General features: G+C 50.7%; 1 protein-coding gene across 4 annotated transcripts in view; it reads right to left on the bottom strand.

Annotated features, from left to right (window-relative positions):
- Positions 1–345: 345 nt before the first annotated feature.
- The window catches only part of MAP2K6 (mitogen-activated protein kinase kinase 6), a 66587-nt gene continuing 43122 nt past the window's right edge, over positions 346–23810 (bottom strand). The window contains exons 11-13 of one of the 4 annotated variants that reach the window (XM_053994670.1): positions 21036–21081; positions 17784–17899; positions 346–2022 (exon numbers count right to left, since the gene is read on the bottom strand). In XM_053994670.1, coding sequence (XP_053850645.1) covers positions 17822–17899; positions 21036–21081 — 124 coding nt within the window. In that variant the 3' untranslated portion in view covers positions 346–2022; positions 17784–17821. Of the gene's footprint in view, positions 2023–6279; positions 10101–11809; positions 14838–17326; positions 17900–21035; positions 21082–23810 lie in introns of those variants that run through there. The other 3 variants (XM_053994668.1, XM_053994667.1, XM_053994666.1) reach the window with 3 other exon arrangements.

The following is a 23810-nucleotide window of genomic DNA, read 5'->3' as shown; positions in this document are numbered from 1 at the left end:
CTGAACGCCCCGTGATGGGTTGTAGCCTCCAGCCATCCTCCCTCCCCATCCCCAGCGCCGGGAAAACGCAGATGAGGCCAGGCACTAAAAGGGTGGGAGGCCACTCTGCCTGGAGACAGAGGTTCCCTGTTGTTGGAACCCTGGATACTGCTGAGAATTCCAGACTTTCTGTGCTGCCAGGCTCTGACCCCCAGGAGAACACTGCACTGACCTGAGGCCGTGGAGAAGCTTCCAGAATGGAATGACAGAACTGGGATTGTGGGGGTGGAGTTTGGATAGAAGTGTGTGATATCACAGGGGGGGAAACTCAGAGTTTGGGGTTTAGAATACAGGAATAGATATAAAGCAAGGTGGAGGTTTTAGGGTGGAGGCTGGGCCTTCTTCTTTCTCTTCTTCCCTCTTCTTCACCTTTTTCTTCACCCTCTTCTTCCTTCTTCTCCATGGGTTTGGGTGGTTTTGTGTAACTGGACAGAAAAGCCAGCATTGCGGGCTTCGAGTGATCAGTTATGGGGTTAAAAGTGAAAATAATTTAGGTGTCATTTCTTAATTGGACAGTTTATCCTTAAAGGACCTTGTGACAAGAGATTGTTGGCCATTTTGTGCCTTGTTAGTGAAAGACTGCAGAACTCCCTGCTGTGAGACCGTAACCAACACCGTGCAGTATTTCCAGTGGAGCTTCCAGGGCACACGGGGCACACCCCAGAGGGGTCCTGGGGGGGTTCTGTGTCTGCATGTCCTAAATGTCAGCTCCAGGCTCAACTAAACCCATCAGCTGCCAGCACTGAGGCTGAGCAAGGAGGAAACTCGCTGGGTCAGGCCCAGCAGAGGTGCAGGGATGTCCCTCAGCCCAGCTTGGCTCCTTGCTGGACTGGTTCTGACTGGGATGGAGTTGGTTTTCATCCCAGTGGCCACTGTGGGGCTGTGTTTTGGCTTTGTGCTGAACACAGGGTTGATAACCTGGAGATGTTTTTGTTATTGTTGAGCTGTGCTTGCACAGTCAAGGCTTTTTCTGCTCCTCACCCCTCCAGTGAGGAGGCTGGGGGGGCACAAGGAGCTGGGAAGGGACACAGCCAGGACAGCTGACCCCAAGTGACCCCAGGGACATCCCAGGCCATCCAGTGTCATGCTCAGGGGATAAAGGAGGAGGGAGGGGAGGACATTTGGAGTGATGGCCTTTGTCCTCCTGCTGTCCTGGGGATGGCTGAGCCCCTGCCTGCCACGGGAAGTGGGGAATGAATTCCTTGTTCTGCTTTGCGTGCATGTGTGGCTTTTGCTGTAATTATTAATCTGTTTTTATCTCAGCCCAAGAGTTTTCTCAGTTTTACCCCTCTGGTTCTCTCTCTGGTTCTCTGTGGGGCCGAGCTGCTGGGGCTGGGGTTAAACCACCACAGCTGGGAAGGAGCCACAGCTGGAATCTGTGCTGGCACCTGGAATCTCCGAGTGGACCATGAAATCAGCATGTGACCCCCAGACAGTCCATAGGAGCCTTCAGTGGCATCGATTTAATTGTTAAATATTTGCATGTTTCCAATTAAAACTGAGCCCAGGAGACTCTGCAAGCCTGGGATGGGCCATGGATGTGTCCTGTGCTCCCCTCCAGCACAGGTAGGGGTAGGCCAGGGAAGCTCTGGCTGTGCAAGAGTTAAGGGCTGGGAATTAATTAACATATTCCATCTTCATCTGATCTCAGGTGGATACTTAATGTTTTTGTCTGCAGAGGTTTATTTTCCTCCAGATTGATTGGATGAGTTGTGTTCCCAGAGATCAGAGAGTTCAGATGGCAGAGGATCCTCTTACCAGAAGATGAAAGCCAACATAATCAACTGCACAACTTCAAAACATGCAGCTTGTTCTTGTTGGCTGTGCCTAAGTTTTCCCTGCAGAGAAGCTGTCGACAATGATTTGATATCAATCCAGTAACAATCCCTGGTTTCTAATAATAATTTGCACTTCAGTAGAAATGTTCATGTGAGGCTCTGAGAGCATTTAGCAGATGGTCATTAGTGAAGCTCCCCAGTTCTCCTGCGAGGAAGAGATAACAATTACGAGCCTTGTTTTACAGATGGCGACACCGAGGTGAGGCACTGAAAGGTGAAATAACTCTCCTAATTTTCCATAATGAGCCAGTGGCAACAGATCCATGAATGGAACCCAGGCATCCTGCTGCGATTACTCCACAAACCCTATATCCTTATCTTTCACAGGAAAACGTGGTCAAAGAGATGAGCCTGGAAAGCAAAAAGCAAATGACTCAAAGGCAGGATTCATGACACATTTCTGGAAATAAGGAATTAGGTCTGGGTCAATAAATAACTGGGAAACCAGGGGGACGCAATCCGAGAGGCATGTGAAAAGAGGATGGATGGAAAAGAAAGAAGATAATGGAAGGGAGGGGAAGGAAAACAGAGCAGCTCTGACTTTTTATTTCCACTCTCGGTTTCAATCAGCCTTGTAAAATTAAAGGTTAGGCTCTGAGAGAAAGGAGAAAGCTCCATCTGCTCCCGTGGGGATACATCCAATGGGTGAGGCTTCAAACTGCCGGTAACAAAACCCTCCGACGGCTCCTCACCCTGCAGCCACGCGCCAGCTGTGGGGACACTGCTTGTGTTTGGGTACCTCGGAGGCCATGGGGAGGGCAGGGAAACGGGGCTGCAGCTCTGGGAACAGCGGCTGGAGCTCTGGGAACAGCGGCTGGAGCTCTGGGAACTGCGGCTGCAGCTCTGGGAACAGCGGCTGGAGCTCTGGGAACAGCGGCTGGAGCTCTGGGAACTGCGGCTGCAGCTCTGGGAACAGCGGCTCTGCCCCGCGGCATCACCCACCAAACCGCGGTGGGGTTGGAGAGCGCTGCAGGCTCAGCCTGGCTGGAGGTGCGAGGGCTGGAGCTCCAGGGGCTAATTTTAGCTTCCACCTGCACTGCCTTTGCCTTTCTCACCCAGCAGGGCTGCCCTGCCAGCGCTGAGGCACTGGCTGGTGCCCCGAGCCGCCCCGCGCGCCGCGCACACACGCCGAGGGGAACGCGGCCCGACTGTGCAGTTTATAAAACAGCCAAGTGGAAGCCAAAAGACTTGAGTCTAATCCCTCCAGTTAAGTCATCTAGATTCCTTCTCGCCACCAGCCATCTGATCTCAATCAGCAAATCTTGGCCTTCCTCTCCTGACCCAGCCGAGCGCGGTGCTGAGGCCTGAAGTAATCTGCATGCAAAATGCTTTAGTAATGATTCCTCCAGGAGGGGCTGCTTTGATTGTTATTTCCCAAAAGCCCTCCAATATGAAAGGGGTAGGCAAACAACAAAGGTGGCTTGGTAATGTTTGCCATCAATAATTTGTCAGTGCTCTGTAATGTTCCTCCATTTATTTTCAGTGCCTGTGGTTAATAGAAGCCTATTGAAAGAGACCTATTTATATGATTGCCTTAAAAGCAATCACTGGGTATTAAATGGGATGTGCTTTTAGTCTGAAGGTGCCTCCAATTGTCTGTTAGGGGGATTCAGCAAGTAAATGAAACAGAATTAAACATCTGTGTCTTTAACATCAATAAACTGCATCACCTTCAGGTGCAGTGTATGCTTCAAAAACGTTGCAATATCTTCACAGATTTATAAACTCACTGAATGGTTTGGGTTAGGAGGGACCTTAAAGATCATCCAGTCCAGGGACACCTTCCACTATCCCATGTGATTCCCAGCCCTGTCCAGCCTGGCCTTGGGCACTTCCAGGGATCCAGGGGCAGCCACAGCTGCTTTGGGCACCTGTGCCAGGGCCTCAGCACCTCCTAGGTAAGAATTCCTTCCTAATATCCCATCTAACCCTACTCTCTGTGAGTTTGCAGCCATTCCCACTCGTCTAATCACGATTATATTGATTTCACCATCACTCCCAGCACCAGAAAGCCAGAACTGGAACCAAAAGTGTGCTGGAGTGGTAACACCAGGAAAATCTGGGAGAGCAGCAGCGATGTCTGATGGGCAAAATCTTTGGGAAGACTTGGAGAACCTCAGCCATGAACACACCCACGGGTGCTCCTGTTGCAGGTGCCCCTCAGGGGCACAAGAGCTTGGTGGAAGCTGCTCAAAGGCAGCTGGTTGGGGTGGGAATTGGGATGGGGATTCTGGAATGCTCATTGGCACTGGCACTTTGGATGCCAATATTACTGCCCATCCAGGAGGGCTCCCAAAGGAGAGGAGAAAAGAGAAGACCACAGAATGACCAGGCTGGAAGAGACCTCCAAGATCATCGAGTCCAACCCAGCCCCAACACCTCAACTCAACCCTGGCACCCAGTGCCACATCCAGGCTTTGTTAAACACACCCAGGGATGGGGACTGCACCACCTCCCCGGGCCATTCCAGAACTTTATCACTCTTTCCGTGAAAAACTTTTCCCTGAAAAACTTTTTTCCTGTATTTCCCTTGAAAGATGCAGAGGGGCAGTTCTGTTCAGTCCCAAGGATCCAACTTTCCCTCTTCTCTTCCTCACACCTCAACTTTCCCTGTTCTTTTCCTCACTTCCTTGTGATGTTAGTTGGGATAACGCAGGAATTACTTCACAATTTCATACATGGAACAGGCAGGGGAGGCAGAGGAAACAGGATCTGCCATTTTCAACCCAGATAATTGCATTACAAAGCTCAGCACGGTTTTCATTATTGTGCCGTGTTCAATCAACCTCCATCCCAAAGGTGCACACGGATCTCAGGCTATTCCAGGCCTTGGCAGCTGCTTCGCTGTACTTGCTCCTTTTTATTTGTTTTTTTTTTTTTTTTTTTTCCATCTTGGGGCTTTTAAAATTGATGGGAGGCTGAAGGCAAGAGCTGATGCATTGTAGATGACAACAAAAGAGGCTCCATAAAATTGCTTTTGGCATCTCGTGTGCGTTCCGTCTACGTCTTATAAATTACTGCTGCATTACTGCGATAAAAATAGGTTAGTATTTGGAATTGATTACAGTGAGATAAAGCCCTAATAAAAAAAAAAAAAACACTGATGCATAAATATTCTGAGCATACAGGGGTAATTTGATTTGATAAAATAAAAATATGGCTCTTAATTTCTTCCTTTTAAACAGAACACACACGCACGTGCAGCGCAGGGAGAACTTCAGCAGCGGTTCAGTTTAGGATTCTCAGAAATGGGTCTGTGCCTCTTGCAGCTCTTCCCTTCAGACATTTTTATGGCAATCTCTGCATCGCCAGCATTCCCACTGCTGGGTTATAATATTCCTGCTGCAATCCCAAAGCGTTCAGCCCAGGCCTCTGTGCTTCTTCCAGGTGACAAACATTGATTTTCCTTACACCTCAACTTTTCCCGTTCTCTTCCTCACTTCCATGTGACATTAGTTGTGACAGCGCAGGAATTCATAATAATTTCATACATGAAACAGGCAGGGGAGGCAGAGGGAACAGGATCTGCCACTTCATCAACCCAAATAATTGCATCACAAAGCTGCATTTAAAACCTGTGCCCCTCAAAGCTTTTTATTAACTCTGGAGGTCACTGTGCAGCACATCAGCTCTGCAGCCAGTGCTCTCGCCCTCACTGGGACTGCAGGATCAGCAGAGGGAGCTGGGATATTGTTTTCTGCAGTTCTAACATAAATGGAAGGATAATTTTATTTACACGAGGAGGAGGGAAGCAGCGATTCATGTTTCAGCGCGACCAGCCCAACACACTTCACTCCAGCAAAGCGGTTTGGCTCAGACAATAAACTCAGGGTGAACGCTGGCCTTGCATCAGGACAAAAGCACGGCCTGAGAGTCACCCTGGAAAGAAAGGCAGGTAACAGCGATGGGGCTGGCAGGGAATGCAGGAGCTGGGGAAACACAGCAAAGCAGCACATCTGCTCTGCAGCCCAGCAGCTGCAGCCAGCCCTTCGGCCACGCCGCCGGGAGCTGCTGAGCCTCCAACCCGGCAGAGCCCAGCCCCGCAGCGAGGCTGGGCACGGGGCTGTGTCCCCTTGAACCCCTGGAAAAGCTGATTTTTGGGAGGGTTGGGGGCAGGAAGCCGCTGCTGCCGTCCCTCCGGGCCGTGCCTTTGATGTGGGCTGGACGGGATGTGGCTGCGCCTGCTCCCGCCAGCCCGAGCAGGGAAAGGGAAACCAGCGAGAGCAGGGCTGACAATTATCCCTGTCGAGCAGCTTGAGCGTTCCCGAGCTTTCAGTAACGATAAGCTGTTGGGAGTAAGATGATCCCCAAAAACCTGCCATAGGAATGGCAAAAGCAGCCCAAAGCGTGTCCCGGCACAACTCCTAGCACTTTCACTGAGGGAAACACAGGTAGGCTGAGAGAACGTTACTTTTAAATTTCATTTATTTATTTTTGTGTACATTTTCCGTAATTCGACTGACATACCATTGCTATAAAGATGCCCTGCTCTTTGAATTTTTCCATCCAAGACCACTAGTTTCAAGTGTGGTTATGAAAAGTCACGGCAAACATATGACTGGAAAGAGGTGGTTGGTTTTTGACTTCCAGGCAGTTGTTTGAAGCATTTCAGAGATGCACACGATATTCAGCAGAACACACGCACGCACAGTGCTGGGTTACACACACGCACACGCACACACACATCTGGAAAAATGTTACAGTGGTTGAAGTCTCCAAAAAGGTGTACTGTCCCCTCTCAGCAGCAGTGAAAAACCTCTGAGTATCCTGAGAAATCAAATCAAAGCACAGTAAAGAGGAGTAACCTATCCCATCAGCAGGGTTTGGGGTTGTTTGGGGTTTTTTTTGTTTTCAAGTCAAATGTATTTTGCCAATCTGATTGAAGTGAAGAGAGTGGGGGGAAAGTATCTGTGGCAGTGAAGGTTAAAGAATACCAGTTCAGCAGGGATCCTAAAAGCATCTCATTAAAACAACAACACGGAGTAAAAGCCTCTCAAACGTTACACACACGGTCCTACTGTCACTCTGCTGCTCCTGCTCATCCCCAGAGCACGAGGAACAGCACTGAGATGGGTGAAGACAGCACAGGGGAGTGTTGCAGGTGGAGCCAAGGGGAGGGGACGTGCAGCTGTGCAGGTGGGCAGCCAGGTGAGCACGGAAGGGCTCTGGAGCACGGGGACAAGCCTGGGAGCTTGGCAGAGTGTGACTGATGGGACTTGGCAGTGTCTGCACCTGGCTGGGAATGGGAGCTCGGAGCGCCCACCCCGCACGGGGCAGCTCCAAACCCGGGGCAAAGCCCACAGGACACTGCCAACCACCCAGTGCCACCTCACACCCACGTCAGTGCCACCTAACACCCTCCAAGCTGCTCTGTCTGGCCAACCCACCCTCCCCAAGGCTGTGATTCGGGGTGCTGCCTCAGGCTGTGGTGGTTCGGATTCTCACGAGGAAAGAGTTCCCTCGACAAGGCTGAAAACTGAAAATCACCCACGTTGCACTGTGCTGCCTTTAACCCAACACCAACTCTGCCTTTGGTGCCCTGCTTGCACCCCAGGGCTCTCCCGAGGAGCTGGAGCTGCCCTGTGCCCTGGCTGAGACTGGGGTTGTGTGAGGTGACAGAGCCCTGCAGAGGAAACCAGCAAAGCCTGACACAACACAAACAAACACCAAGCAATTAAAAGAAGGATGGGAGATGTGGTCTGATGTACTTCTGCCAAGAAATAAATATTTTACGCTGCCTTTTTTTTTTTTTTCCAAAAGCACTTGCATTGTGTTTTTGTAAATCTCAAAATGGTTGAGTTACTCCCCCCAAGCACAACGCGTGCTCACACACACACACACACACACACACCTCACACTCTCTAATGCACATAATTCCAGCTTTGTAGAGCTACTGGATTTACTTTGAGACAAGTTTCTTGTGCATTTGGACAATTTACTTTGAGACAAGTTATTTGCAAGAAGGCAAAGTTCATGCATGGCTTTGACAGCTCCACTTTCTCATAAATGGTTTTTGAAAAGCAGAAAGCAAATGAGGGCCAAAGCTCCATTTAAAGTTCACCTCGGATGCCTGAAAAGCATTTATACCCACATCCTTCTGAGGTCCCTGCTTTATGAACTTCTAATCAATTCCACATTCTGCTACCCAACGTTTCTTATACGTTGGGGAAAGAAAACAAACCAGAAAAGCAGCGTGAGCTGTCTGAAAACAGCTGCACCACAGCGCCCAGGCTGCCCAGGGAAGGGCTTGAGTCACCCTCCCTGGAAGGGCTTAAAATGTGTGGATGTGGCACTTGGGGACACGGCTTGGTGGTGGCCTTGGCAGTGCTGAGTTTTTGGTTGGACTCGATGATTTTAAAGGTTTTTCTACCCTAAATGACTCTGTGGTTCTCTGATTCTGTTATTCTTTATCAGAAAGGCTGGGGAAGCTTTTGAAGGACCTTTCCAAGGGGAGAAAGGGAATAAAAAGAACAAAACCTGATGGGTTTTGAGCCCCCAGTCCTGATTCTCTCCCACACTTAGGGGATTCCCCTCAACATCCCCTGGAGAGCAAGAAGCTGCAGATGAACTGCTGCATTATTTCTGCAGGACACGTGTCCTCCATCCCCAGAGGTGACACCTGGCTGTCCCCAGCCCTGCCTTGGCCATTCCTGACCACCCAGGGCTCCAGCAAACTCCATGGAAATCTGACAGAGGAAAGCCTGGCACGAGCCTCGGACAAACCAAGTTTGTCACCAACCAGATTTTAATTTCCAGGTGGAAAGGGGTTGTTTTCTCAGAATTCAGGGTGGTTTTCATGATGTGGCACACAGCGTTTTACCAGCTAAACTGAACCCTGGTGCTACTCAATCCCCTCTCAAAGGAACAAGAAACCCACCTCGTGCATCCCCCCCCTAAAAACATAAAAATGAGCAGGTTTCTTCAGAAGCCTCCAAGATGTTAAAAGAAAACTCAAAAAATTACAATTTCTTAAAAAACAAGATTGCTTGTCCCCATCCCTAATTCTAGAGCAAACCAGGACACGAAAAAAATACCAATCTAAGTTGCTATAAATTTAATTTAAAATCGTAATTAGCTGTCTACTGCCAGCCCAGCTGTTAGGAGATACCACAGGGATTCCACATGGCTCAAGGGCAGGCTGGGAGATACCTTCAGCACCTCTTGGGTAGTACCAGAAAGGGATAAATAATAAATAAGAAGAACATGAGAAAGAATAATCAGCCTTCCACAGGGATGGAAAAGCAGAGACTTTCACAGTTAAGCAACCAAATGATGTTACTGTAAAAAAAAAAAAAAACTAAAAATAAAGTAAAATAAGGACTTGCATTACAGCAGGTTGGAAAGTCTTCCCCTTCCTAACAGATTCATGTGCCCTCTTCAACACCAGAGACCACTGGGATCTGGGAGCTTTTCCATTTTTTTTTTGCTCATATTTTGGTGTTTGGGTTTTTTTTTTTCCCTAGCCAAAATTATGTAGAAATATTCTTGTTACAGGTTCCCACCATCTCGAGAAAAAGCAGACTTCACACCTTAAGACAGAAAGTCTAGAAATCCCATATATTGACGCTAAACATGGATCTTTGCCAATAAAACTGTAAATCCTTAAATTGAAGATTTTGGACAATTTTAGAGAGTTGTTTTTTTTTTTTCCCCTGCAAGAAATGATAAATTTTACTCCAACACATTTCCAGCTTACAAGAAGCTCTATTTAGCAGCTTCCCCTCGTTGTATTGCTATTAAAAAATGCAGAATTCCAGCTCTTTTGGATGCTGTGACTATTTCCAGCAGCCCCTGGCACAGGGACAGCTCTCACCAAGCACAAACCACTCGATTCACCAAAATAAAAACAGCGGCCGAGCCCTGCAAATTCACTTTACACATGGATTTTAAAGGGAATATTCAGAGCCAAATCCTGAGTTGGGGGATATTGGATTTTGAGCCCCAGCCTGCAAGAAGCCCCCCAGAAGGCACAGTCCATGCTGTAGGTGTTTCTGCAGGATTTGTGACTAAATTTGGGTTAAAAATGGATGGAGAGCTCTGCAGCTGTACCTGGATTTGGGAAAATTCAATCCTGGCTCAACAGCTCTGACAGAGACTGGGATTTATCTTTAAACACACCTTTTTTTTTTTGGCTTTTACCAGGCACTTAATCCACATTTCTTCACCCTGGCTGAAAAAAAATCGAGGACACCTGGCCCTTCCTGACTTTTCACAGTATCCATCCTGAAAATAAAAAAAAAAAAACATGAAAATGCTGAAGGCTTTTGGGTGTTCTGGGACACTTCGAGATGGTTGAATGTTCTCTCCTAGAGGGAAAAATCCCAAGATATGCAGAATCCAACACCTCCACCCCACAGTTCCTGGGGAAAATGTGTCTATGTGAGTTTTTGGAGGCCATGGATACTCCAGGCTGCTCTTCCAGCCTCCAGACATTGGCCCCTCTCACTGGAGCATTTATCTCCATCCTCCTCCTGGAACAGTTTGGTGTGTCAGGTCACAGCCTTTTTGGCCTGCTCTCATTATTTCCTCAAAAAGAATCATTATCTAGGGGCAAAACCAGACTGAATTCAAGCCTGGGCTGGCCTGAATTATTCCTGGAAGATAAACCAAGCAGCAGCTTTCCTGATCGGTTCAGGAATACTTGGGGTGTGTTTAGTCTTTATTCAAAAATTACACCACTGCGAGTTTCCTGGATTTAGCTAAGCCCAAAAGCGAAAGTAACAGATCAAAATACCCCGAAATAAAACTTCTAGGAAGGGTTTTCAGGTCTGGCTAACACCAGATAGCTTTGGAAATGGCCGGAAGACGTCTGATCTTTTGAGATTTCCATCTCCACTTCCAAGCTTTTCCCGGCTTATCCCCGCAGAACCTCGCGGCCGCTGGACGCTCGCCCCATCCTTCAAAAACCAGGAGGCTCCCAGGGAAGGGATTGTGGCTCATCCTGGCTGAGCCACCCTGGAGCAGGGCTGCTGCAGCCCCAGAGCTGCCCAGCATTCCCAAAGGGAATTTCAGTGGAACAGCAGCAAACGAAGGGACGAGCTCTTGGAGGGCAGCCGTGCAGCCGATTCCCAGCTCTGGAATCAGGGAGCAGGGAACTGGAGAGGACAGGCAGCTCCTTCCTCCCCCAAAGCACTCCATGGACTGCAGGCCCCTTCCCCTTCCCACTGGCTGCCAGTAAAATCCCACGAAAATAAAAATGTAAGAAATATTTGGACATGAAAATAAAAATATGAAGGTGCCCAGGATGTCAGGTGTGCACGGAGGCCGAGAGCTCTCCAGCATCCCAGGGCTGCTCTGAAGGACACATCACAACCATCCTGCAGCCCCAGCTGCTCCCTGGCTGTCCCTGCTCAATTCCCTCCTCCTGCTGGCCTGAAAATGGGGAATTTCCAGCATTAAGCTGGTTGGAGACCACCTTGAAAGTTTCCCCTCTTCTCTCTCAGCTCCAGAGGCCTCTCCCAGGCTTTTCCCTTTTTTTAAGGAAAAAGTAGCAGCAGCAGCGTGCCTTGGGTCACCTGCAGGTTTTTCCCTGTGGGTTTCTTTTGGGTTTTAGATTTTGCTCCCTTTGCTGGAACTGGGCATGAGTGGGACCCAGTGCCCACAAATCTGGGCCTGAAGGAAGATTGGGGAGGGAAAGGGCAGCCAGGCTGCTCTCAGGCTGTGTCCTGCCTCTCCTGCTCCCCCCTGGCAGGGTGGGCTGACACCAGCTGCCCATCAGAGCACTCATTTTGTCCCCATGCCATTAAATCCACACTTGAAGTTCACTGCACTCTCAGAGTCCTTTCCATTTATCCAGCAATGGACCTTTGTGCCTGCAGCACTGGCACCACCAGCTCCTGGCTGTGTTTATTCATCTGCAAACACCTCAAAGCTGAGGTGCAGCTTTTTCTGCAAACACCCCAACACTCAGACACAGCTTTTTCTGCAAACTGAGATGCAGCTTTTTCTGCAAACACCCCAAAACTGAGATGCAGCTTTTTCTGGCCCTATTTATTACCAAAAGCCACTGGTTTTATGAAGTGGGGTTATGTGAAGGAGCACAGTTCTTTCAGCTTCCAACAGAGCTGCCACTCCTCCAGCCACGATCCAGGGGGGAATCTCCCAGCTCTGCAGAGCACAGGGCAAATTTCACACTCTCCATCTGCTCCAGCAAAGGCTGAGCTGAAATATTAACGAGGAGATCTGATCCCTTCTCACCAGAAACAATCTGGGTTTGATAGCCCAGGCAGAGGCCAGAGGAGCAGGCAAAGCTCTGGGATCCATCCTCTGCTGCTGCTTAAGGGCTTTCAAGGAAACAAGGAGCCTGGGGGCAGGACACAGAGTGTAAAACGTGGACATCTGGTGTGTTCTGAGTGTTCTGTCCACCCTTCCTCTCCCCAGGCTCAGCCCCCTCAGCTCTGCAGAGAGGGGAGCCTGCTCTAACATCAACAACCATAATATGGCAATAAAGATTAATGAGCAAAACTTGCCATTTAATGTCTAATCCGTGGGGATTTATGATCATTAATCTTTATTAGTGTGTAATAACTGTTTAGACACTAAGGACAGATTCTCAGCTGGACAAAACTGGCCTTACTCCAGCCAAGGCAATGGAGCAGTGCCACTTGACACCCTCCACGACCCCAGCTCTACATGAGACCCATCCCTTCTGTAGGAATCACATCACTGACAGTATTTCCCCAACAGCAGGGGCACAGAAGTGAAGGCAACTATTTGTCTTTGCCTGTATCCCAAAAAAGAGAGCTGCATGTGTCCAGGAAGCTCAACAATAGACACGTCAATAAACACGAGGAAATTCAATGAAAAAGCAACAGCAACAAAAGGAACCCCAAGGAGCAGGGAAGTGGATGGTTTCAGAGGCAAGGCTATAAGATCTGGTTTGGCAGGAGCATAACTAAGAGGGATCTTTGGCATGTGAAAGAGTGAAAGCACCAAGACAGGCTCCCAGAGTTCCTCTAACAGGAACAAGATGGAAAGGGAAAAAAAAAAAAAAAAAAAAAGGAGCATCTTGGCTGGCTTTTCTGAGAGAGGAGTTTGGGGGTTGTTTTGAATAAAAAAGATTTATTAAACACAGGAGCTGGTGGGAACCTTGTCTGAACCACACCAGACCAGCCACTGAAGCAATGCTGCGTTGACCAGGCAGGATTTCCTCTTCCAGAAGGTGTAGGGAAGAAGGGAAATGTGCAGGTACACACCTGGCTGGCAGCAAGCATGGAGAAATCCCAGCTGAGGCTGTGCCCTCAGCCCCTGGCAGCCCCTTCCCACCTGGGCAAGGTGCAGCAGCACTGACCCAGCAGCACCTGCTCAACAGCAGGGTTGAGAATTGAGATTTTTTAGAGATTTTTTCAAGTAGGGACTCACCAACTGCCTCCTGCGTCACACACCTGCCTCCAGAAATGAAGTTTCACCTCTTTAACAAGTCAGAGTTGCCTCTTTGTCACCAGTAAACTCAACAGAAGTCAGGAAAACCAGAGAAATACAGTACAGAGATATCTGTGTCAAGGTTTGTACCCCTGGAAGAACTCCAGGAAAGATGGGCATTGCACCCAGTGCAGCAGCATGAACCTGGTGTTTAAAAACAGCAACCAGAAAATGCCCTCCAACTCCTCTTTCAGATTTAAGGGTCCAAAGGGTTCCTGGGGACCCAGAAAACATCTTTGCTACCAGTGACACTTGAGAGCTCCAGCCATGGCAAGGCCTCCAGCATCCTGGAGATTGCAGGGGCTGTACAGCGGGGGGAAGAGGAGGGTGGACATTACACCTGGGGATCCCTGGGGATGGGCTGTGCCTCCTGATAACCTGTGGCAGCCTGGAGAGGCCCTCCCTGCCCTGCAAACCCACCCACAGCTTTTTGGCCTGCTCTCGTTATTTCCTCAAAAAGAATCATTTGGGTCCAGCTCAAGCCCAGTGCTGAGCTCCCAGCAGCTTTGCTCTCTCTCTGCTCCCTGGCTTTGGGGTTCTTCCAAGTTCATGGCATTTGAGACCTGCTGCTCTAAAAATCCCAGTTTGGGGCAATCCCAAGCCCTGTGCTGTGTGAACACAGACAACCTTTGTGAAGAACATCCCTAATCCTCATCACCTGGGCTGTTCAGGGGGCCAGCCTGTCAGGAAAGGTTTCCCAGAGCCTGTCTGGCCTAACAAAGATCTGAGCAGCAACCAAAGGCTTTTCATCTTCACAGAGGTGACAATTAAACAGCAGAGAGAGGAGCCTGACTCTCATCCTGCAGGTCTGCAGGGCTTTGAGGCACACGGGAGCCCCTGGCTCTCCTCCCTGAGCTGAAGCCACCAAGCTCAGGCTTCTCTCTAAGAAATTCCTGGGTCAGGCCAAGCCTTGTGGCCACCACGAGGGATGCAGGGACAGCCCCACAGCTGCCACAGCTCCCCTCAGCACTTCCCATCCTCACGCTCAGACAGCTCCACACTTCCTCTGGGCTGACACAAACGACTTTAAAAGGGACCAAGTCATGGAGAAGGAGCAGGGAAGGGGAGGGATTTGCTGCGTGCCCGATTGTAATGTCGTTAAAACAAAGGGATTAGAGCAGAAAGCAGAAAAGCAAGGCCTGTGTGGAGGCACAGAGGAATCCTTTCAGAGGGTTCCTAGCTGCAGACAGCACTGCCATTAATTCTCTACTGGAAAACGCTGGTGACATTAATATCTGCTATTAATACTGAGCTTTGACAGTATCTCATCAATTCAACCTGTCAATTACAATGGCACTGAAATGAAGGTGCTCTGAGGTCAAGGAGATGCGGTGTCCAAATGAGACTTATATTGCAGGGGAAAAGCAGCAAAAACAAATCTTGAACGAAAGCATCAGATCCATATGTAGGAAAACCAAAGGGTGGTTTTAAATGTCATGTTTTTCAAAGTGAGAATTGATGCTGGAACCAAGTCTATAAACTGGCTGGCTGGACTTTCAGCTGCAGCTGAGGACAATCAATCAAAACAGCTCTGTGACTCTGAGAAAGTGAGAGAGAGAAAACACACACACACACGCCCCATGGAATATGAGAGGGCAGATCATGAGCCATGCGAGGCCTCTTAAAATTACACTGTGAAGTAAAACATCCTCGTGTTTCACCCGCCACAAAATGTAACCTGAAAGGTTCCCCTCGGCACAGGGTGAGACATGGAGCCTGTCCTTCCCTGAGGGCTGGGCAGGCTCCTGGGGCAGGGCTGAGCAAGGGGAACCTCCTCCCCAAAGCCTGCAGGAGCTGTGAAACACACCCTGATTCCTCTGTGAGCCCCTGTGAGCTGAGGGCACAAGGACTGAGGAACCCCACAAATGCTCCCCTGTGTGTCACTGCCAGCCTGGGGCAGAGCTGCAGCACCCCGGGCTCACAGCCAGCCCCTGGTGGCAGTGACAGTGGCAGCCCAGGCACTGGCGGTGTCTTTGTGCGCCTCGTTGAAGTGTTGGCATGTCCCCAGCACCCCACAGCCCTGCTCTGAGCACTGCCCTCCCCTTCCAGGGCATCCCTTCCCAAAATCCCCTCAGACTGTTCCAACCTGCACCAGCAGAGCCTGGAGCTGCTCACCTGGCACAGCAGGGTGCAGTGGCACCTGTGCAGGTGCAGTGACATTGTGCAGAGGTTTAGTGACATTGTGCACACGTTCAGTGACACCTGCACAGGCTCAGTGATACCTGCACAGGTTCAGTGACACCTGCACAGGCTCAGTGACATTGTGCAGAGGCTCAGTGACACCTGCACAGGTTCAGTGACACCTGCACAGGTTCAGTGACATTGTGCACAAGTTCAGTGACATTGTGCACACGTTCAGTGACACCTGCACAGGCTCAGTGACACCTGTACAACTTCAGTGACACCTGCACAGGCTCAGTGACACCTGCACAGGCTCAGTGACATTGTGCACAGGTTCAGCATTGCAGAGCAGGGTTCAGTGACACTGTGCACAGGTTCAGTGACACCTGCACAGACTCAGTGACATTGTGCACAGGTCCAGCACTGCAGAGCAGGGTTCAATGACCCCGTGCACAGGTTCAGTGACACCTGCACAACTTCAGTGACATTGTGCACACGTTCAGTGATACCTGCACGGGTTCAGTGACACCTGCACAGGCTCAGTGACATTGTGCACAGGTTCAGCATTGCAGAGCAGGGTTCAATGACCCCCTGCACAGGTTCAGTGACACCTGCCCAGGTCCAGCACTGCAGAGCAGGGTGTTTCTGGTCAGACCTGGCTCCGAGGGGCTGTGCCCAAGCGAGGGGTGGGGACGGAAGCGCGTGCAGGGGCACGAGGCACTTGTGCAGCCTCCCCAGAATGCACAGGCAGGCCCCGTTGCAGGGCTGGGGGAAGGAGCCACGGGCAAAGGCAGAGGAGCTCAGGCAGCTGGGCAGGGGTGCCTCAAACCAGTGGCCTCGCTCCGGGCTCAGCAACACTCACAGTGCCCCCTGCTCCAGACAGTGACTGACCCGAGGGCAGAAGGATCTCCAGCTCCTCTCCTAGCTCACCAGCTCCCTTCTCCTGCCCCTGGCTTGCAGTTGTCCCCAGGGAGCCGGCCAGCAGTGAGGAGCTCCTGGGCAGGGTGGGCTGTGGTGTCCCTGCGTGGTTTCCCAGGCTGCAGCTCCCACCTGCAGCCCAGGCAGAGCCCGGTGCTGCTGGATGCCTGCAGCATCCCAGCTGGGGCTGGACACAGCCCAGTCCACACGGGCTCCTGGGAGCTGGACACAGCCCAGTCCACACGGGCTCCTGGGAGCTGGACACAGCCCAGTCCCAGCACGGGCTCCTGGGAGCTGGACACAGCCCAGTCCCAGCACGGGCTCCTGGGAGCGCTGGCACTCCCAAACTCTGTGGGCAAGCACGGAGGGATTGCTGCCAAGGCAGTGCCACGAGCCCTGGAAACCAGCACTAAAGCATCCCATTTTTCACAGGTGCCATCCTGTGATCCTGTCTCACCCCGAGAAGGAGAGAGGAGCTCCTGTTGAGTCCCAAAGCAGCTCATCCCCAGCCCAAGGGAGCCTCGGGCACTGCAACGCTGCTGGGCAGGTGGGCACTGACCAGGGCAGCCTCCTCCTCCTCTTCTTTGTGCAACTTCTCTGACAACCTCCTTCCCCCTGGGCCTTTTGTCGCAGACATTGCCCCAGACACTGCCCCAGTGACTCCCAGAGCTCCCAGCCTGCCTCTCCAGCAGGGCAGGGGGTGGGACAGGGCTGGCCCAGCCCAAGGCTGGACTCGGAGCGTGGTGTCCGGAGAAGAGGTGACCACAGGGGACACCAGGGCCTCCCTCCCTGACACAGCTCGAGCAGCTGAGCTGCAAGTCTTATCAATTCCTTTTGTGATGCACATTAAATATATTCCACAACAGGGACACTTCTCCTCTCCTCTCTCCTCTCCTCAGACATGTTTTCCCCAGCAAAGCCCTACAAGTGCTGCTTGCTGTGGCCTCCTTTTGCATCATCATCATCATCATCACCACCACGCACTCATCCTCATATAAAACAGAAATCTATTCCATCAAGCACTTAACATAAATATTAAAATAATGGAAGGGACAAAATATAAATCTACATACAACTTCATGACTACCATAGCACCTATTACCATGACAAAGCAAATTCTGGTTCAAGGGGAAGGGAAGGGGGATGAGGAGCAAGTTAGGAAGAGGAACCTCGACTGTCATTAAATATGTAAATCACTCTTTCAAAAAACATTTTTTTGTTGTTGTTGTTTTGTTTTTTTTGTTTTAAGGTTACCAACCTTATTAAAATTCATTCCACTAACCAGCTCGTTCTATGTCACTATGGATACCAAAGAACCCTTTAAAAAAACTCGGGCGAGGCGGGGGTTTCTCAGAATCAAAACAGAACAAAACAAAACAAAACACGGCGACTTTCTGTTGGTGCTTCCATGACAAGTCCTGCCACGCGCCCCTCCCCTGCACCCACCAGTCCACAGAAGGGCAATTCTTTCACAAGTCCAGTTCTCAGTCTCCCAGGATGAGCTTGACAAAAGAGGCGACGTCTGTCTCTTTGGATTCGTGCAGGGTGAAGAAAGGATGTTGCTGGGGAAGCAAAGAGAGAAAAAAAAAACCAGCCAAGTTTATTATTTGCCATGCTGAGCAAAAAAGGCTTTTCAGACAATCCTCTAGACAGTGAAGAAGGTTTTCTCCTTAGCATCATGATATTGGGTTTTTACAGCTGAGGCAAGCTGGGGAGCACAAGGGCTGCTCCATGAAATTGTGATGCCACCCTGGATTCCCCCCAGCCCCTGCCCTGGCTGGCAGGGCTGAGTTGGGCAGTTCTGGGGCAAAGGGAAAGCTTAGAAAACCCTCTCCATCTGCCCCAAAACACCTCCCAGACCATGGTTACCCATCCCACACGCTCCAGCTGGAGCAGGGAAAGCCTTGCTGACTGCAGTGCTTTTCCCTCGGCTCTATCTGTGTATTTACCCTCTGGTGACTCCTGAGTCTCATTTCTTCCCTGAACTGCCCCTCCTCGCAGCAGGAGAGGCTCCTTCACCCCAGCCACCACGCAGGAAAGCCATCCCAACTGGAAAACCATCCCCACTTGTGTGTTTAACTACTTCATCCTGACCGACGTGGGGAGACAGCCTGCCAGAAAACCCTGCCGACATTGCAGCGTGAACGGAAAAATACGGGTGAGGAGGAAAAACACGACCAAACCCCCCCCACACAGCAACAAAACCCCTCTCCACCAGGACCAGCAATTCAGTTTGGTTGGCTCAGCAACACACCAAGCTGAGACCCCCACCTGAAAACCCCCAAAACCCTGTTTGACACCCGCTGTCCTGGCAGATAATTGGATTTATTTGTATGGATAAGGCAGCCAGGGCCCTGCAGGGCTCACAGTGATCTCTGCTCTGTACAAGGGTTTGATTTCCAACCCTCTCGTTTCAAGTTGGATTTTTAAAGGTCATTTGGAGTTTCCAGGGTTTTTCCAAGCTGCCCCTCACCTCAGTTCCTGAGCGTTGGCTGTTTCTTGGCAGTGGCCAAGTGGAGGGAGAAGAAGAGCAAAGAAAATGAGATTTTTCAAGGTGGGTTTGAGTGGAAAGTCACCCAGGGAATAAGATGAGGCAGCTCAGAGTGGCTGGGAAGCGATCCAAAGACACACCAGTAAGGAAGAGGAAGCACAATTATGTGGGAAACAGGGCTGGAATGGGTTGAGGCAAAGATCCAGACAAAACTTAAGGTCTCCCTGGGTCAGACAGTCACAGGAATTGAAGTGTCCTGACTAACTCCGAGGTGACCCCAATGTCTTGTCATTATCCCAGCATGACGTCCCTGCTTTCACACCCCCCTGAAGTGACACCCAAAGCACAGCTACCACAGCCTGGAAGCACCCAAAAACGTGCCAGGGGTGGCAGCAATGCCCTCCAGCCCCGTGCCCCGGGGAAGCCAAGCCCTGAGCCCGGCACAGAGCCCCGTGCCAGGCAGGGTGTGCAGACCACTGCTCCTGCAGTAGTTTCACGCTCCACTTCACCTGGGGAAGGGGGTTTTTAAATGAAATTAAGCACCCCTATCAGCTTTCCTGATGCTCAAGATAGCACAGAGTCATATTTTCCATGAGAAACCTCAATTCCACAGGAAAGCAAGGGAGCAGTCTTGGTCTAAATGACAAGTCCAATCCAGCACTGCAACTTAATGCTGTAAGAGAGAGGAAAAAACCCCAACAAAACAGCAACCCTCAACCACAGGACCTCACAACATCCATGTCAGCCATAAAATACCACAGCATTGAGATACTCTGCAGGGGTGATCCAAGAAGCTAATTCAATAGAAATGCACTCCCTTGCCAATGGGTATTAATGCTGCAGCAGACGGAGCTGCTTCGCTGAACCTTTTTTGATAAAAGGCCATTTGGCAAAGTTCAGAAGTTTGCTTAAAATATACAGATGGATTTATTCAATAATATACCCCCCCCCCCCAAAAAAAAAATAAAGTTTCTTTTTAAAAAAGCCATAAATCTCAGGCCTCCCTTTGTTTGAAACCAGTCTTGGGGCAAGCTGTGTGTCAATCAGATCTATTTATAGTTTAATTGCATTACAGGGCCCAGCACCAAATGCCATGGGAATTACTCACTACTTACAACTCAGGGTTGTGGATTTCCAGCGTGACTTGCAGGTAAAAATCACCTTTAACCTGCACCTCCTCACCTCTGAGCAGAAGGTGTGAGGTGGTGATGGGTCTGACCCTCTGGTGGCAGAATGTATATCCCAAAAATTGTGGGGTAGGGAATGTGAGTGCCTAAAGAAATCCCTCAGCAGTTTCCACCCTTAATCCAGGTGATCTTGACACTGAGACTGGACAGGGGTGGGAATGCAGGGTCAGGATCTTCAGAAATAACAAATTTAGGCACCTTCCTGCCTTTAGAAAGCTGTGAATTGTGTGAGAGTAAAAAAGGATTAAATGCCTGCAGGAGTGAGACACCAACTTCCTGAGCTCTCCTGCTTTTTGCCAGCTTTTAGGAGCACCAGGATCAATACCAGAAAGTCAGGAGAGAGGAGGAGGCCATGAAGCTGTGGAGCCCAAGCAGAAAAATCTGTTCTTGCCAGCTGCAGCCAGAGCTCTGGCTGGACACAGACCAGTGCCCTGCATTTCCCCTGTCACCAACCTTTATTGGCATTTTCCTCCTTAGTTACTCCTCAGTTATCCCTCCCAGTAAACAGTCTCTAGGCAGCAGATGAAATTCAATAACTGGGATTATTAGTCACAGACTCATCCCTGTCCCCAACATCCAGGAGTTACTCTGTCCAAAAATCCTCCTCTCCAAAGCACCGGGGCAGCAAAGCCCAGCTGGCCACTGGGCTCCTGCAGCTCCTGTGGAGCACCTGTGGCACACTGGGGTGTTTGAACTGATCACACAAACCCCAGAGGAGGATTTGAGCCTCACTAACTGATTCTTCACAGCCTCATTCTTGTCCATGACCTGCTTTAACAGGTATTTTCTCCCTTGATTTCCAAAAAAAAAGGTGGAAAAGCACCTGGCTGAGATTTCAAAGGGCATCTCTGCTTTGCAGCCACCCTCCCAGGACTCTGAAGTGTCACAATTCTCCCATCTGGTATGAAAAAGGAGATGCAAAGCAGCCCAAAACACCATCACTATTGGACTCTCTCCCTTCAGCACCTCACTGTGACCCTTTCCAGCTCTGAACACGCTGCTTGATGCAGCCCCACTCACCATAAGCTCTGGGTATGTTGGCCGTTCTTTGGAATTCTTCTTCAAGCTTTAATTGGGAAAAAAAAAAAAAAAAAAGAAGAAAACAATTAGAATTTACATTCTGTCTGCAATTTAAGTAATGCCATGAAATTACACCATGACAAAAGCATGGTTTAAAGACTCTGCAGAATAAATTCAGCTACTCCTCCAAGCTGAGGAAACAATTTAGGCCTTGAGGACAGGGACAGCCAGCGGTGCTGGGTACAAGAGCTCAAGCTCCACCAAGAGATCTGGAGCCACCAAAAACACCACTTTAAACACTGCCTCTTGCTGGGGGCCAGGTACAACTGGGAGTTTGGGTGCTCTCCAACAGGCCAGTGACTCAGGGAAGGGATTCAGCCTCCAAGCTCTGCCTGGGAGCAGTGACTGAGTGGCTGCAGAGCACGTGCCCAACTGTTTGTTTATCACCGTGCTGTTATCAGCGGGGACGCTTCCATGGGACATCCTTTTTTTCTCCTCTCCTACAACAGATGGCCCTGGAGGGTTGTAGCTGGAAGTTATTTTGGTTTCCCTCCAGCAGAAAATAGCTTTTTAAAAGACAGGACGTAATCTCTACTCACTTCCTGGCAGTGTATTTAGGGGAAAGACACTTGGAGCGACTTGAAAAGATCTTCACACACGTACGCGGCGGTGGCGGGGAAAAGGTGTCACACTGAGCAAAACAAAAGTGAGAACCTCTGCTGGGATTTGCTGGGGCCCAGAGGAAGCAGAGGACACACACTGAATAGATATTTCCTGCTTGCTGTGTGTAGAGGGCTCGTGTTCAGTGTCATGTTGTGAATGAACAGAGGAACCCGGGGCCCATACGTGCCAATATCGCCGGCCCGAAGGTACGGGATGTGTCACATCCTCCCAGCTCAGGAGCAGCCCCAGCCAAGATGACATGGTGGATTTGAAGGTTAGCCGTGTCCAGATTTGGTGTAATTCTCTTAATTTAGACCCTCTACAAAACCAGTTCATCCCCAGATTACTAATAGCAGGAAATCTGGTGCTAAGTTACCGAAATCGATGTAAATTTTCAGGAATGAAGAGTTATATTGGGATCTGATCCTGACTCAAATATCCCAAGGACCTTCCTGCAGTGCCTACAGGTGACCAGACTTCAGGCAGCAGATGGATAAACACAGTCCTAAGCCAGGCTTGATACAGAGTGGCTGTGACCTGGATCGGTGTCAGGAGGAATTCCCAGACCCCCAATAGCACAAAACTGGTGCAAACTTCACCATTCCGAGTCCTTTCCACAAAACTGGTGCAAAGTTCACCATTCCAAGTCCATGCCACTCTGCTGGCAGTGAGGGATCTTCAGTGACGCTGGAGGACAGGATTTGCAAAGACAGGGATCACCACGTGCTCCCCAGAGTGGCTGGGGATGTAACTCCTAAAGCAGCCACAGCCTGAGCTGCAAGACACAGGGCTTGGAAAAGCAAATCCCCCAGAGAGGAACAGCCTGCCTGGCACAAGCAGGGACATAGCAGAGCCAGCAGCACCGTTTGCAGGAACAGCAGCTGCTCCAAAGCCTCAGCGTGGGCTTGGCAAGAACGAGGGGCATCTTGTGAGAGGTTTTTTCCAAGGCAGCTCCCACGTCTCCCAGAGCCAGGGCACAGTGGGCATGGCAGGTATTCCCCAGCGTGGGTCAGGAGCTGAGCAGCTGGAGCACAGGGACATGAAAACATGTTTGAACAAGACTCGAATCTAAACGTGGGTACTGAGAGTCCCCAGGCAGGAGCAGCTGACAATCCCCTTCCTGGGGCACGGCAGAGCCCCGGCCCTGCTGCTGGCAGCTCAGGAACAGTCTCACATTTCTCTGTTTGTCCATGTGCCATCCTTTGTGGCCACCACGCAGAGCCAGCAGCCACCTGCCAGCTTGGCATAGAGCACCCAACCCTGCAGGGAAGCTGGAGGGAGGCACGGCGAGGGCAGGGGCTGCCCGAGCTCTCTGTGCAGCCTGCAGACAGCAGCGGGGCTGCTCCAGCCCTTTTCCTACAGCACAGCCAAATGCTCCTGCTGCTTCCAGCTCCAGGCCCAGGCAAAGCAGAGCAGCAGCCCCAGGGCCCCAGGAGAGGGACAGACACCGGGCAGAGGGGGCCACCACGGGGCAAAACCTGCCCTCAGAGCCGTGCCCCCCTGTAGGCACAGAGTTTGTGCTCATTGGCACTGGGGCTGTGTGTGGCACACAGTTTGTGGCACTGGGGCTGTGTGTGGCACACAGTTGGTGTCACTGGCACTGGGGCTGTGTGTGGCACACAGTTTGTGGCACTGGCACTGGGGCTGTGTGTGGCACAGTTTGTGGCACTGGGGCTGTGTGTGGCACACAGTTTGTGGCACTGGGGCTGGGGCTGTGTGTGGCACACAGTTGGTGGCACTGGGGCTGTGTGTGGCACACAGTTGGTGGCACTGGTACTGGGGCTGTGGCCCAGCCTCATCCCCAGTGGTTCCAGCTGTGAAAAGCAGGTGAGCAGCACTGACAGCAATGAGCTGTGGAGTGCCCAGGTGTGCTGGGAACAGAGGGCACACAGGTGCAGTGCATGGACATGAGGGGTGTAAAAGGCTGGGTAAAGAACAAGAGGAGCAGATGCTTGCAGCCTTCTGGAGTGGAGTTATTCTGTATGGGCTGAAGCTTTCTGAAATTGAACAGTGATACTCTGTGTTTTGTGGCTGTCTCCACTGTGACATGTGCTGTGACATTCCCTGGGACAGGATGCAGCCATTCCATTCCCTGCTGCCCTTCCAGCCTCG

The sequence above is a fragment of the Vidua macroura genome, chromosome 19 (assembly GCF_024509145.1).
Source record: "Vidua macroura isolate BioBank_ID:100142 chromosome 19, ASM2450914v1, whole genome shotgun sequence".
NCBI classification, from domain to species: domain Eukaryota; kingdom Metazoa; phylum Chordata; class Aves; order Passeriformes; family Viduidae; genus Vidua; species Vidua macroura.
The sequence above is the reverse complement of the archived record's forward strand: the minus strand, read 5'-3'. Positions and strand labels throughout refer to the sequence as shown.